Source organism: Rhinolophus sinicus, linkage group LG01 (genome assembly GCF_036562045.2).
Source record: "Rhinolophus sinicus isolate RSC01 linkage group LG01, ASM3656204v1, whole genome shotgun sequence".
NCBI lineage: Eukaryota > Metazoa > Chordata > Mammalia > Chiroptera > Rhinolophidae > Rhinolophus > Rhinolophus sinicus.
Genome location: NC_133751.1, coordinates 192,834,579 through 192,847,729, shown reverse-complemented (window position 1 = coordinate 192,847,729; position 13,151 = coordinate 192,834,579). Strand labels below are relative to the sequence as shown.

The window sequence follows — 13,151 nt, the reverse complement described above, 5'->3', positions numbered from 1 at the left end:
CCTTTGTCCGCACCACCCCCCCTCTAGGAACTGCCTTCACCATATAAGGGAAGATAGGGCCCCAGAGAGAGAGAATGGGTGAGGGGGGGTGGGGAGGCAGGTGCCCGCAAGTCCCTGGGAGCCTGGGAGCCTGGAGCCCAGCAACAGCCTGACAGCCAGAGCTGATGTGCCCCGCCCTTGGCTCCCGTGAGGAGTCCCAGGGATGGGGTGCATTTCTGCCCAGGACCCAGGCCCTCACTGCACTAGATAGCACTGGCCAGCGGAGGTAGAGGCCCCTGGATGCTTCCTCCTACCAACCCAGAGGAGGAGGCTCAGTGGTGCTCCCTCCATCCCTGGGGAGAATGGCTCACGGGCAAGGGAGCCCCAGACCCAGGGATGTAGGGCCAGAGGTTCACGCTTGGGGCCCCTCCAGGACAGATGGGCCCCTGTTACCCCTAGCAGTCTCTTCTACTGGGCATGACACTCATTTAGAGGGGGCACAAGTGCTCTTCTTGTCCCCCCTCCTTTCAGGGGCACTGACTCCAACTAGAGTTTTTATGAGCTGCCATAAACAAGTGCCTTTGGACTCTCTCTTTCGTTTTCTCCCAGCAGCCAAGGTTTCTCACCCCTGATCCGAGGGGGGCCCATCTCATTCAGGATGAAAAGAGTGCAACCCTCTCAAATACGGGAGTTGGCTTTGCCCACAAACTCAGAACCCTGTGGACATTCTCCTGTCACCTCTGAACTATGGTCATCTGGAGGGTGAGGTGAAGTGGGCTAGGTGAGGGCAGCCCCTCCGACTGACCACAACTTCCTGAGTTCTGGATACCAAGTAGTATACGTGTGACATATGTGCATGTCTGAGTGGGCTCACGCACAGTCTGGTGGGAAGAGGAAACACACTGAGGGTGCTATTTTGTTTTTTAAAACGACACCCTTTGTGAATAAAAAGAAGTATATGTGTTCACTCAATTATACAACCAGGCAAAAAGGAAAGAAAAAAATCAGCTATGATTCCACTACAGAGAAAATCTGCAGATAAATCACTGTCACTGTTAGTGATCTATTTTGGAGTTTTTCTTTCAAGTTATTGTTCAGTACAGACGCTGTGTGTGTACTATACGTATATAAAATCAACTTGTCAATCAATCTACACATATATACTTTTTACTCCGACATGTTATATGTTATTTTGCAACTTCATTTTAATTGCCCATGGCAATCCATTAGATACACAACATAGTTTATGTAACCAATAGGTCATTTTCAGACTTCCAAATTATATCCAATTATTGGATACTACAAATAATACTGTGGTAAATATTATTATTGCTAAATCTTTGCTATTAGATTGCAGCCATTATTATTCCTCTAGGATAAACACCTAAAAGTGGGAGTGCTGGGTCGAAGATGTGAGTAAGCAAATTGCCTTCCAGAAAAGTCACATCAATTGACAGTCCCACATTCAGGACAGGAGGCTGCCTGCTTCTCCACGTTCTTCCCAAGCCTGGGCTCCAGCTTTTAAGAAAATCTCTGTCAAGTTGAATGTCAAAAAGAAAATCATCGTGTGTTAATTTCTATTTCTTTGATTACCAGTGGGATAAACCATTTTAAAACATATTCATTCGCTCTGTCTTCTTTTGTGAAATTTTTAATAAATTTGTTGAGTTGTTTCTGTGTTTAATGTACTAAGATTGCTAACGTGCCTGTCATTGATAGGATACTCTGCTCCATTTTGTTGCTTGCCTTTTAATTTAGCCTCAGAATTTTTGGGGAGAACTTACGTTTTTAAAAATTGTTTCCAATTTCTTTATTATGATAAATGTCAAACATAGAAAAGTATAAATAATAGTACAACAGTATAATAATAAACACCCATGGACTTAAGAATTAACATCTGCCATATATGTATATACACAGAGGATGCCAAAAAAAATGTATACACATTTTAAGAAAGGAAAATTGTATTAAAATTGTAATACTCAATATACACCAATAACAAAACATGAATACAAGTCACATTTGACTTCTGCAATTACAAGAGTGGTTACCATCAGCATCCAGACACTTCTGATTACAGCGAATTACTACTTGAGCAACATTGACCAAAGTGTCCACTTGTATGCATTTTTTTGGCACCCCCGGTATATATTTGGAAGTAAGTGGCAGATAGAATATTCAGTCCAAAATATTTAGTTTATCATGCATCTCCTAAGAAAGAGGACATCTCTAAGAAAGAGGACATTCTCCAATGTGATTTTCACCTGGGAATATTAGTAGGTGGGTGCAAAAGTAATTGCGGTTTAAGAGGTTAAAAATAATTGCAAAAACCGCAATTACTTTTGCACGAACCAAATACAAATTATTTCTGATATCATCTTCTACCAGTCCATGGTCAAATTTCTCCAATTGTCCTCACAAAGACTTTAACAGCTGTTTTTATTGATTCATGATCAAATCAAAGGCATGCTTTTCCTTTGATTGTTATATCTCTTCAGTATTTGTTAAATCTAAAACAATCCCTCAGCTTTTTTCCCAATGACATTGACTGACCTGAGTCAAGGACAATTGTCTCATAGAATGTTCACACAATCTAAGTCTTTCTTTGTATATTATTTAGTTTGTTCCTCGTCCTCCTGTATTTCCCACGAATCGAAATTCCTCTAAAGGCTTGATGAGTCCTGGTTAAACCATTTTTTTCAAGAACGCTTGGAAAAGGCCAGTGCTTCTCAAACTGCAATAGCGTAAGAATCACCTGGGAATCTTTTTAAAATGCGGAATCTGATTCAATAGGTCTGGGGTGGGGCCTGAGGGTCTGCATTACTAACAAGCTCCAGGTGAGGCTGATGAGCCCATCTGGTCTGCGGACCACACCAGAAGTATCCTGGACAAGTGGTGCTGCGTGCTTCACACCGCTTTGCATCAGGAGGTATGTGATGTCAAGTTGTCCCAGCATGAGTGATACGAAGTTTGCTTCCTTGGTTTCTGCCAGATATTCCTACTGTAAAGGCACATTCCCTCCTTGGCAATCGGAAGTCATCTTGGGGTGATAGTTTGGCACTGGCAGTACAAAAATTTTTAATTCTTTATTTTCCACCTTCTTCTCCTCCTTATGTAATATTCATTTTGTAATTGCTTTTTTAACGTCTGTTTTTCCCCACAGTGACTGTTTAGCTCTCTGCTGTACCCGAGTGCCTGGTACAGAGTAGGCATGCAATGGCTGTTCCAAGGAAAGAAATGGAATTTATGATTTCTATTTTGGTATTTCATTTAGAGAGTTGACTATGTGTTTTTAATTTTAAACGGATTTTTATTATTTTAAAAATTAATAAAAGTACCTGGTAAAATCATTCAAAATACAAACAGATGTATAATAAAAAGATGTCCTTCCCGTCTTAGATGGCTCCCACCTAGTTCCCCAGCCCTCCTGCCCAGGATTAACGCCACTTCCCTTTTGTCGTTACCCTTCTGGAGTACACAAAAGTACATTTGTATTTATTTTTATATTTCTCCTTAGTGGTAATGTACCATCACCATTATTATGAATCTTGCTTTGTTTCCTTTACTGGTCTATCTTAGAGAATATCCTATATTTGTTTGCTTGGATAGTTCTACCTCATTGTTTTTCATGACTGCATGGTTCTGTGGCATAGATAGAGCAAGATTTATCTAACTAGTCCCTTATTGATGGACACAAGTTATTTCCAATGTTTTGCTATTACAAACCAGGATGTTCTGAATACCCAGATACATACAAGGTTATATGTATATGCATTTTATCTACAGCATAAATTTCTAAGAGTGGAATTGCTGGATCAAAGGGTGTCTGCATTTAAAAAATATTTTGATAGATATTGTCAAATCACTCTCCAAAGAGGTTGCACCAGTTTACACTCCCGCAGCATTATCAGGCCCGTTCCTTCTACTGTGTGTGTGTGTGTGTGTGTGTGTGTGTGTGTGTGTGTGTGTGTGTGTGTAACAGACAAATAGTTAATATCTGTCCCATACCAGGCTCAGTGAGACACATTTCACAGCGGTCATCTCCAAAGCCTTCCTCCTTCCTATCCACCTTTGTCTCCAGAGCCAACCAGCCACAGCTTCCTGGCAAGTTCACCTCCTATCTCACATCCGTCCCTTCTTCCTTCTTCTCTCTTCACTCTGCCTCTGCCCTGGTTCAAGTCTTCATCCTCCATGCCCCATGGTCTCCCATCCCGTACCCCTGATTTAGCTTCCAATGTGCAGCTGCCATACGCCCCTCTCCTGTTCACTGTCCCTCAAAGGCACCCACTGCTTGCAAGAAAAAAAGGCCACTTCCACACAGACAATGGTTTGGTGGTTGCCAGAGGGTAAGGGGGGTGGGGGGTGGGGGGTGGGAGATGAGGGTAAGGGGGATCGAATATATGGTGATGGAAGGAGAACTGACTCTGGGTGATGAACACACAATGGGATTTATAGATGATGTAATACAGAATTGTACACCTGAAATCTATGTAATTTTACTAACAATTATCACCCCAATAAATTTAATAAAAAAAAAAAAAAGGCCACTTCCTTTGTTTGCCTATAGATATGCATTGTCTTGCCCCTCCTGCCTTCTGCAGCGTCATTTCCCACCCTCCCCCTCTGTGTACAATTCCAAAATTGTCATTTCCCACACTCCCTAACGTGGCAGGCCCCTGGCGCTTTGGTTTCCTTTCCGGTGTACCTCCTCACGCAGGCCACCTTCACCTGAATCGTTCCTCCTCAAACTCTTGAGCCTCACTCCCTTAGGATGCATTTTCCAACCGCTCCCCCCCCAACCCCATGGCCACCCCAGGAGGGGTGAGGTGTCCCCTGTTGCTCTGGCTTTCCATGTTCTCTCTCGCACTACATTTGCAGCATTTCAGGTTTTAGAGAGTCTGTTCAGCTGTCTCACTCCACACTAGGGTGTGAGTTCCTTGAGAGCAGAGGCATAGCCTAGTCATGGGGTGTCCCCGGTCCTGGCACCATGCCTGGCACACAGGAAGCAGATACATGTGGTTGTGTTGAAGTTTATGTGGGTGAAGTGTGTGTGGGTGGTGGTGGTGAGGAAAGGCTGACTGCGGTCAGTCGTATTCAAAGTCGGGAGCCCTGGTGACTCCCTGGCCTGTGTGGGCTTCTGGGATGCAAATCTGGGGACCACTTTGCATAGAGAGCAGGAAATCCAGCAGGACCCTGAGGAGGAGAATAAAGGGAGAGCCAGGCAGGACTGGGTAGTAACCCTGCCAAAGGCTGGCAGGCTCCTGCTCAGACTGGAGCTGATGGAACTGAGCACGAGTACTGCGGGTGTTCTTCCCAGGTGGGTGCTTCCCAGGCTTTCTACCAGGGAAAAGTCGGAGGGGGGGGGGTTAAGGGAATGGAGAGGGGGTGGTATCATATGCACTGCAGATCACCCTCAAGGGACTTGGGGGACAAATCAGCGTCAGGGGCACCAGGAGGCAGGCTTGAGGCTGGATTCACAAGGTGATGGCGGTGTAGGAGGGGTAGGAGAGGTGGGGCTGGGGAACAGGAAACAACTTTTGGAAGGGGCAGATCTCCCTTCTCCCGTGAAGGGGATGGTGGGATAGTGGGGGGAGGGGAGCGCAGAAGCTGTCCACTCCTGGGAGAGGGTTGAATGATGACAGCCTCAGGGGTTGGGGAAAGGGCAGGCCGGAGAGGGCCAGCGCTGAGGCGTCCCGGCGTCCGCGAGGATGGAGTGGCCTCTGGTGGCCACCGTGGGAAGCAGGGGAGGGCGGGGCGGGCCAAGAGGGCACTTCCTGCCAGGGCCTGGGGCTGCCCAGTTTTGCAAAGGAAGTGCTGCCTGAGCCGAAGGGGCGGGGGCAGGAAGTGGGCCGGAGGCTCATGCAAGGGTGCGGCCAGTGGGGCGGATAGGGGGAGGGAGCACGGAGGGGAACGGGACCAAGCACCCGTCCCCACCCAGTCGCCCCAGAGTCCCTGACGCCTCAGCCTGCCAGCTCTTCCTGCAACACCGCCAGGGCGGCCCACGTCAAGCCCGTTCAAAGTTCTTCCGTTTGGAGTTGAACTTGGCTTCGCAGTAACTCGCCCCGCTCCCGACCTCCACCTACTGGTGCCTCAAGAGCCCCTCCCCTCCACTCTGGAACAGAAACCACACCCCTCCTGTCTCTAAATACCTTCCAGGGGCCTCCCCTAAGGATGCATTTCAGCTTAGCTTTAGAGTTAATCTTATCCAGTTCTCAAAGTGCAGGCATTGAATCAATTCTGCAAAGAGGACCGATCTCCATTGTGCAGCTCTGATGACTGAGGCCGAGAGAAGTTGGAAAATTAAATAGTACTCAGAGCATTCAAAGCAGTGCGCTTAATCTTGCACTTTCACACTTGAAGCCCCAGGGACCTAAGGCAGCCCTTTCTCCAGGACCACCCCACTGCCTCCAAAGGCTTTGCTGAAGTGGGGCGTGGCTTCATGTGACACACAATCACTCCCCACTTCTCTGCCCCACCAATAATCACAGAGGCAGGATAGGGGTCTGGCTTTCTCTTTAGTTCTTATCACACTGAGGGGCTCTCCATCACAGAGAAGGCACTTAAATGGGAGGGTCACCCAATTCAGACCCTGCATACCCTCCTTCCCACCCCCCAGCTCTCTGGGGGAGGAGGGACAATGACGTCTCCATTTGATACCCCCGTTGGCACTGGTATGTGGGTCCCCTTAACCATTAGGCCCTGGGGAGAGCCCAAGGCCTTGACCTCCAGACCCAGCATTTGGGGGAGGGGTTCCAAGTAAAGGAGGCAGGGCTGGAAGGCAGGATGTCCTGGGAGTTGTCCCCAGCCAGCAGGGGATTAGTCAGGGGGCTGTAGAGGGTGGGTTGGCACAGGGGAAGGGGGCAGCTTGGTAGGAAGACCCCCAAGCCCCACAAGGGTCCCACCTCCTACAGATCCCCTAAAGGCACCGGTGAAGTATGGGTTGGGTGGGGGAGGCACCAGTTAGGTGGTATAGAGAGCCCCCCACACACACACAGCTGGTAGCCCTAGCAAAGGCTGGGCACAGAAGGTGCTCAATAAATGTGATTTGAATGAATGAATGAAACAAGACGGGTGTGAGGGACAGAGGACAGGGCCTGGGTCCCCTTTGGCCAGCTTGCTTCATTCAGAAAATTGCAGTTTAAAAAATGTAAAAATCCTTTCCCTCCCTCCCCCCGAATTTATGGGCCCAAGAAAGGGGTGAGGGAGGGTTGTCTCTACCCTGACCCTTCCCTCTCCCCTTCCCCTAAAAATCTATATACACATATACATATTTATATGGCACCACAAAGGGGTCCTACCTATGCCCCCACACTCAGAGCTGGAGGAGCCAAGCCCCAGGGCCTTGGGTGGTCAAGGCTGATGTGAGGGGTCAGGGCATGGGTGATACAGGGAGCAGCCCTCAATTGCTGATGAGTCCAGAAAAACTGGACTCTGGGTCCTGAAGAACAGACCCCTGCTCCCTTCACAAGTGGTAACAGATCTTCTCCCCTCCTGCCCACAATTTCTAGGCAGTGAAGGTGGAAGCTGTCCCAGTCCCTAGGGAGGAGGTGGGGAGCCTGGTTCTTCCCCCACCAGCAGCCTGGAGACTGTTCCAGGTCACAGCTGGCCCTATCTTGCTCAGGGAAAACCAGAGGGGGAAGAGGGCTCTATAGAAGGCACTTTGTGTCCACCGTTCTCAGGCTGGGGGCCCAAGGCATGGAGCAGCAGGAACCCCTCCCCTCCCCCAAGCAGAACTGGAAAGGGCCAAGGGGCCCAATTTGGCAGCAGAGAAACATGGCAGCACAGAGAGAGAAAGAGAAAGGGGGAGCAGCACGCAGGTCCCAACAGGTCCCCCTAGAAGAGGGAGGAGGTTCTAAGGCACTGACACAGGGACCCAGGTCTCATTGTCCTTGGTGCAGCCTGCTGCCCCCTTTGCTGCCCACTTCCCCATGGTGCTGAGGTGGCCGAGGCTGCTGGGTTTTCTTAAGGAGGAGTCCACGAATGAAGGGTGTAGCTGTGGTCAGGGGCAGGTCCTGGCCCCAGGGCGCCTCACTAGCTGCCAGGCCGTGGCTGCCTGAGCACTGAGTACACGTCATCCACGCGGCTAAGCTGCTCGAAGAAGGGCAGGAGGTCGTGGAGCTCCGTGTCACTCATGTTGTCAAACCATGAGGCCACTGGTACCTGGGCAGATAAGTGGAGGGTGGTGAGGGGGGCAGGTGCCCTGGGCACAGAGTATCCAGGCCAGCCCTGAGCACCCACTGCGTGGTGGGCCACCTCCTGGAAGCCCCTTCCCCAGTTTGCAAACATTTTGACAGCAGCCCCCAGGAAGTCACATGTACGTATATAACAAAGCAAGTTTTTTACGAAATGATACTTTACTGTGTGTAAAGCACTCCGATATTGCCTATTCTGTTTCATTGTTTAAAAAATCCCAACTAGGACCCGCTAAATTATTTCTGTGACCCACTAACTTGTTACAACTGGCAGCTTGAAAACTTGCAACTGCTGCAATGCCCCGCGGGGACCCTAGCCCTCTACACACAGGCAGAAGGGACCGAATGATAGATAAAGTCTGAAGTGAGTGGGCACAGGTTAATGAGGAGAGGGAAGAGAGAGGAATAGGAGGGCACCAGGCCAGGGACAATGCCCAGCTTGGGAACAGGGGACCAAGGCGGCCCAAACAGACTGACTCCTGTCTTTGGTCTTAGCCCCGTCCCGTGAGGCACTCACAGCGTTGTCCGGATGGAAAACATAGGAGGCAGGCGAGTTGTCCACAATGAGCACCCGACGAAGGTCACGGCCCAGCCTGCTCAGGTCCTTCACGTAGTTCCCTCGGTGGAAGACGCATGACTCACGAAACAGCCGTGCCCGGAAGGCCCCCCACTTGTCCAGCAGGTCAGCGACTGGGTCTGCATACTGCAGGTAGGAGGTGAGTCATCTGGGGCCCAGGGAGCCCCCGAGATCACTGCCCAGAGGTCACATGCTGGAGGCGGAGGGGAGAGCAGGGTTGTCCCAGAAACCCTTCAGAGGATGGCGGACTCACCTTGGCGAGGCTGGCGGTGAACAGCACGCACTCGAAGAGCTCACCCATTCGCTGAAGGAACTCATCCACGTGGGGCCGCTTCAGCACATACACCTGGGGGGTGGGCCAGTGAGGGGACTGCTGGCCTACAGGCTGGGGGTGCTGGGGTAGCTGAGGGCTGGGAGGGAGCTGGCAGAGGAGGCAGAGGGAGCACAGGGGACAGGCTGTTCCCAAGCCCTGTGAGGCACCCACTTGATGAGTTACCCAACTGCTGCTGGAGAAACTACCACCCTCCCCGAAGAGGATAAAAACGAAGCTCCGACTCCAGGCTTCGGGGAATCACTAATTCCCAGGCTCTTGCCCCACCGAGGCCTCAGCCAAACGGGGGAGCCTGCGGGCAGCCCCCTCACCCCAAGGCTGCAGGGCACCGGCCCCCGAGCCAAGTAATGGAGAACAGGCTGGATGGCACACAACCTATCCTGAATTACTTGAACTGGGTCCCGGGCAAGGTGGGGCAAGGGGGTGCCAAGGAGAACCCCACTCCCTGCAGGCCTTGGAGTTAAGTCCCTGAGGGTCTGTATGACTTCAGGCATCTCTCTCTCTCTCTCTCTGCCTCAGATATTCCACATCTAAGACCTATATGGGACTCTCAGGATTGCTGGGAGGAGCCTGGGGTTTCAATGGCAAATGCCAAGCCCACCACCTCCCCCCCAATACCCAGCCCCTCACCTGGTGGACCACCCCATCGATCTCCACAGGGATGATGAAGTCAGCATTGTTCACTGGCTGTGAGGGGGGGGAAAGAGCGGCTGGAGTTGGGGCGAAGCCCACAGAGACTGCCCTCCTAGGCCAGGGCAAGCCCCCTCAGCACCCCCCGGCTGGGGGCTGCCAGGCAGGGCCCACCTTGAAGGAGCTGTGCACCAGGGTCTCGTCCAGGTCGATGACCACGCAGATCTTGTCTGAGTCCTGGGCCTTGGCCTCGGGGAGCAGGTACTGGACTGGGGTCTGCTGTGGGGATGGGCGGGGCTGGCTGGGGCTCCTCTCTCACACCCATCATTTCTACTACACAGGTCTTCCCTCCCCTAGTCCTCTACCTGGGAGCCACAAGGACATGGGAAGAGACCACCCCCTACCCCACTTTGCCTCTGCCAAGTCTGGAGCCTGGGGCAGGACCCCTGGCTCTCTAGGCCTCACTTCCCCACATGGGAAACCAAGGCAGAGAACGGCTTCCATCTATGATGGGGAAATTCAGAATTCCGGTGGCTGAGGGGCCCTCCCCCAGGTGGCAGCCTCAGAACTTTCTGGGGCCAAGATGGGAGGACCTGAGAGGGCTCCACCCTCCTCCAGACCTCCCAGGGCTTACAGGCAGGCCATGAGAAGCCCTTTCCCCTAAATCCTCTCTGGGCTGAACTCGGGTGCTCCTGCAGCCCCCACCTAGCCACCACGCACCTTGGGGACAGCTCCATTTTCCTCCACGAGCAAAGGTGCCCCACTGTGGGTGGGCAGGGGCTCCCCATCGTCCCGGCAGACGCAGCAGAAAAGCGAGTGGAGGATTCCCCGGCTCCGGGGCTTCTGAGAAGCAGCTGACTTCTGGTCACCTGAAGTAGGGAGGCCCAAGGTGGGGGCGTGCGTATGTGCCCAGGTGCCAACCCCTAGAATGTGAGGGTCTGGCCATGCCCCCTTCATGAAGGGAGACACACTCAGGTAGCTCCAGGCCACCCCTCTGCTTCCCACAAGCCATTCTAGGGTGGGTACAGAGGTACCCCTATTAGGGAGTGCGCTGGCTGGAGAGAGTACCAAGAGTGCTTTCTCTTTTCCTCCCAGCCTCCATCACTGCTAAGGGATCAGCCCCACTGGGGGAGCTTCCAGACTCCCACCTTACTTGAGCAGACCCTGCTCAGTCGGGCTCAGGAGGACTGGGGCCTGTGGCCCTGGGACCCATTCCCGCTCTCTTTTCATACTCTCCACCCCCATGAGTCCAAAGTCCTCACTGAGGCTGGACTGAGAGGCAAGGGTGGACCTGGGGCCAGTGTCCAGCGGCCATCCGCCGACCCGCCTCCTCAGCCCCTGCCCGGCCCAGACCTCCAACCTAGAGCGGGGAATAAGTCAGCTGATTGAACATGCCCCCTCTCCACCTAGCCCCCGACCCCCCGGTTCCCGGGAGGAGCTAGACCCAGACCAGAGGTGGGCAGACCTGGAGGGACTTCTAGCCTCTGAAATCAACACCAGGACAGGGAGGGGCAGACTTCCAGCCCAAGCCCGCCAGCCCGAGGCACGGCTTCCCGGGTCGGTGCGTGTATGCACAGGCCCTGTGCCCCTTGGCCTGCAGCCAGGCCGCCTCGTGCCCTGCCCAAAGCACGAGTCTCCCCGCGGGCGCGCTGGATACTTTTAGAAGTAGTTGCCCCTGTCTATGCTCCTGAGGGACTTAGCGCCTCCACGTCTGACGCGGAAGTTTGTGGGGATCGTGGCTGTGTTGGCGGGAGATCCTTCCAACCCTCCCCAGCCTGCTGTCACCTCGGCGCCCCCTCCCGCGACCCAACCAGACTGCAGCCCGGGGGAGGGGGGAGAGGGGCGGGGTCTCAGCGGGTGGCCTGAAGGCGCCCTCTTCAACCCCCTCCCCATCTCTCAGCCTCACTGGCGCCAATCGGGGGGCGGGTGGGGAGCGCGACTATCCGGCATCGCGCACTGCCAGCCTGCGAGACCCGGAAGGAGCCCCCTTTTTACCTCTGCCTCAGTTTCCCCACCTCGAATAGACCGGAGCACCCAAGAGGCTCCAGGCCCCGCCCCGCGTCTCTGAGCCTCCCCAAGTTCAAACTCTCTCCCCGCTCCCTCTCAGGTGGGGAGTTCCGAGTCCCGCCAAAGCGGGCGCCCGGGAAGGCTGCGACGGCTGCCCGGGGGTTGGGGTGGGGTCCCGACCCCCTCCTCCTCCCCTCCCGCGGGGCCCCGACTGTGGCCCCCTCCGCGCGGCCCTTCTACCTTTGCCCCGTAGCGGGCCCCGTGCCTCTTCCTTGCTGATCTGAGTAATGACGGCCGAGCTGTCCATGGGGCCGGCGCACTGCGCGCCGGCCGGAGTCTGGCCCCGGCGCCCGGCCTCCCCCCCGGCTCGGGCCGGAATCGGGGCGCGGGGGGGAGGGGAAGGGTGGGAGGGAGGGATCCCCGCAAGCTTCAGAGGGGAGGGGAGCCAGGTTCTAAGGGGGAGGGGGAGGGAGGGGGCGCGGAGGAAACTTTGTTACAACATGGAGTTTCCTCCCGGCGAGGCGGATGCAAACATGGAACCCGGGCGCCGTTTCAAGGCTCCCCCTTAAAAGGGCAACGGCTTCGGTGTGACCTGGACTCCGCCGCTGCTTTCATCACTTCTGGGGCAGGCGCGGCTCGGCTGGCGGGGAGGCGGGCCCGCCGGTGTTCCCGCGGTTCTCAAGGGGACGTCGCCTCCCTTCCTGCCGTCAGCCTGCGGGGAGCTTCTGCGGTTGCGTGGCAGGACCTACACCCGGCCCAACGTTCCAGGCCGCCCAGCGTGGAGGGTCAGAGCCTGCCCCACCCGCTGGGAGCGCCCACGCCGGGGCGTGCCAGAGGTCCGCTCGGCTCCACCTCTGCGCATTCCGAGGATCCGGGACAAGTTTCTTCTCAGTTTTCTCATCTGGGAAATGGGGATAACGCTATCTGGTCTATAAAACGGACCTTTTCTCCGATGGTCACAGGAGCCACCTCGCAGTGTGTCTTGAGCGAGCGGTGGTTCTTTGCTCCCTCGAACATCTGTGTAGATCCACACAGTTATGCTATTGACCAGAATCACTCACCGCAATCTCAGGACCAGGTGACCTGTATTTGTAGGCCGTGAAAATTCCAACTTCCTGCCCCGGGATGACCCCTGCTGACCTCTCCCAACTGCCCCACCTGGCGCCCACGCCAGCCACCTAGCGTTTCCCCCAGGAGGCGCCTTCGTCCGTGATGCTCCCTCTGCCTGGAATGCGCTTCCTCCCTTTCCTCCCCTTTCGCGAAGCCAAATCCCACAGACCTCGATGAAATGCTAGTCTCCAAGAAGCCTTCCCAGACCCCCTTCCTCTGCTCCCACGTCGGCCACTCTGTGATTATTGGGGGTGGTGTGCGTGTGTGTGATGGCACCCGCACACAGTAGGCTCTTAATCCCTGCGGACCCAGTGCCGACCGTGGG

General features: G+C 54.0%; 1 protein-coding gene across 4 annotated transcripts; it reads right to left on the bottom strand.

The window, feature by feature from the left end:
- Window positions 1–6,475: 6,475 nt before the first annotated feature.
- Window positions 6,476–13,151, bottom strand: CTDSP1 (CTD small phosphatase 1). Of its 4 annotated transcripts, none has more exons than XM_074313270.1 (7): window positions 11,957–13,151; window positions 10,430–10,578; window positions 9,884–9,988; window positions 9,710–9,766; window positions 9,002–9,169; window positions 8,689–8,874; window positions 6,476–8,139 (listed from the first exon to the last, which is right to left on the bottom strand). In XM_074313270.1, the coding sequence occupies exons 1-7, from the start codon at window positions 12,021–12,023 to the stop codon at window positions 8,011–8,013; spliced, it is 861 nt and encodes a 286-aa protein (XP_074169371.1). In that variant the 5' UTR covers window positions 12,024–13,151; the 3' UTR covers window positions 6,476–8,010. The 4 variants fall into 4 exon arrangements, with proteins under 4 accessions (XP_074169371.1, XP_074169378.1, XP_019597406.1 ...); XM_074313277.1 differs by having other exon boundaries at window positions 9,884–9,985; window positions 11,957–13,147; XM_019741847.2 differs by having other exon boundaries at window positions 9,002–9,094; window positions 11,957–13,134.

Excerpts from the sequence above, each read along its gene's own strand:
- CTDSP1 (XM_074313270.1), bottom strand. The coding sequence starts at position 12,023 with ATGGACAGCTCGGCCGTCATTACTCAGATCAGCAAGGAAGAGGCACGG. Across the intron at positions 9,989-10,429 it reads AAAATGGAGCTGTCCCCAAG|CAGACCCCAGTCCAGTACCT; the intron begins GTGCGTGGTGGC and ends CCATCCCCACAG. Across the intron at positions 8,875-9,001 it reads TCACCGCCAGCCTCGCCAAG|TATGCAGACCCAGTCGCTGA; the intron begins GTGAGTCCGCCA and ends TCCTACCTGCAG.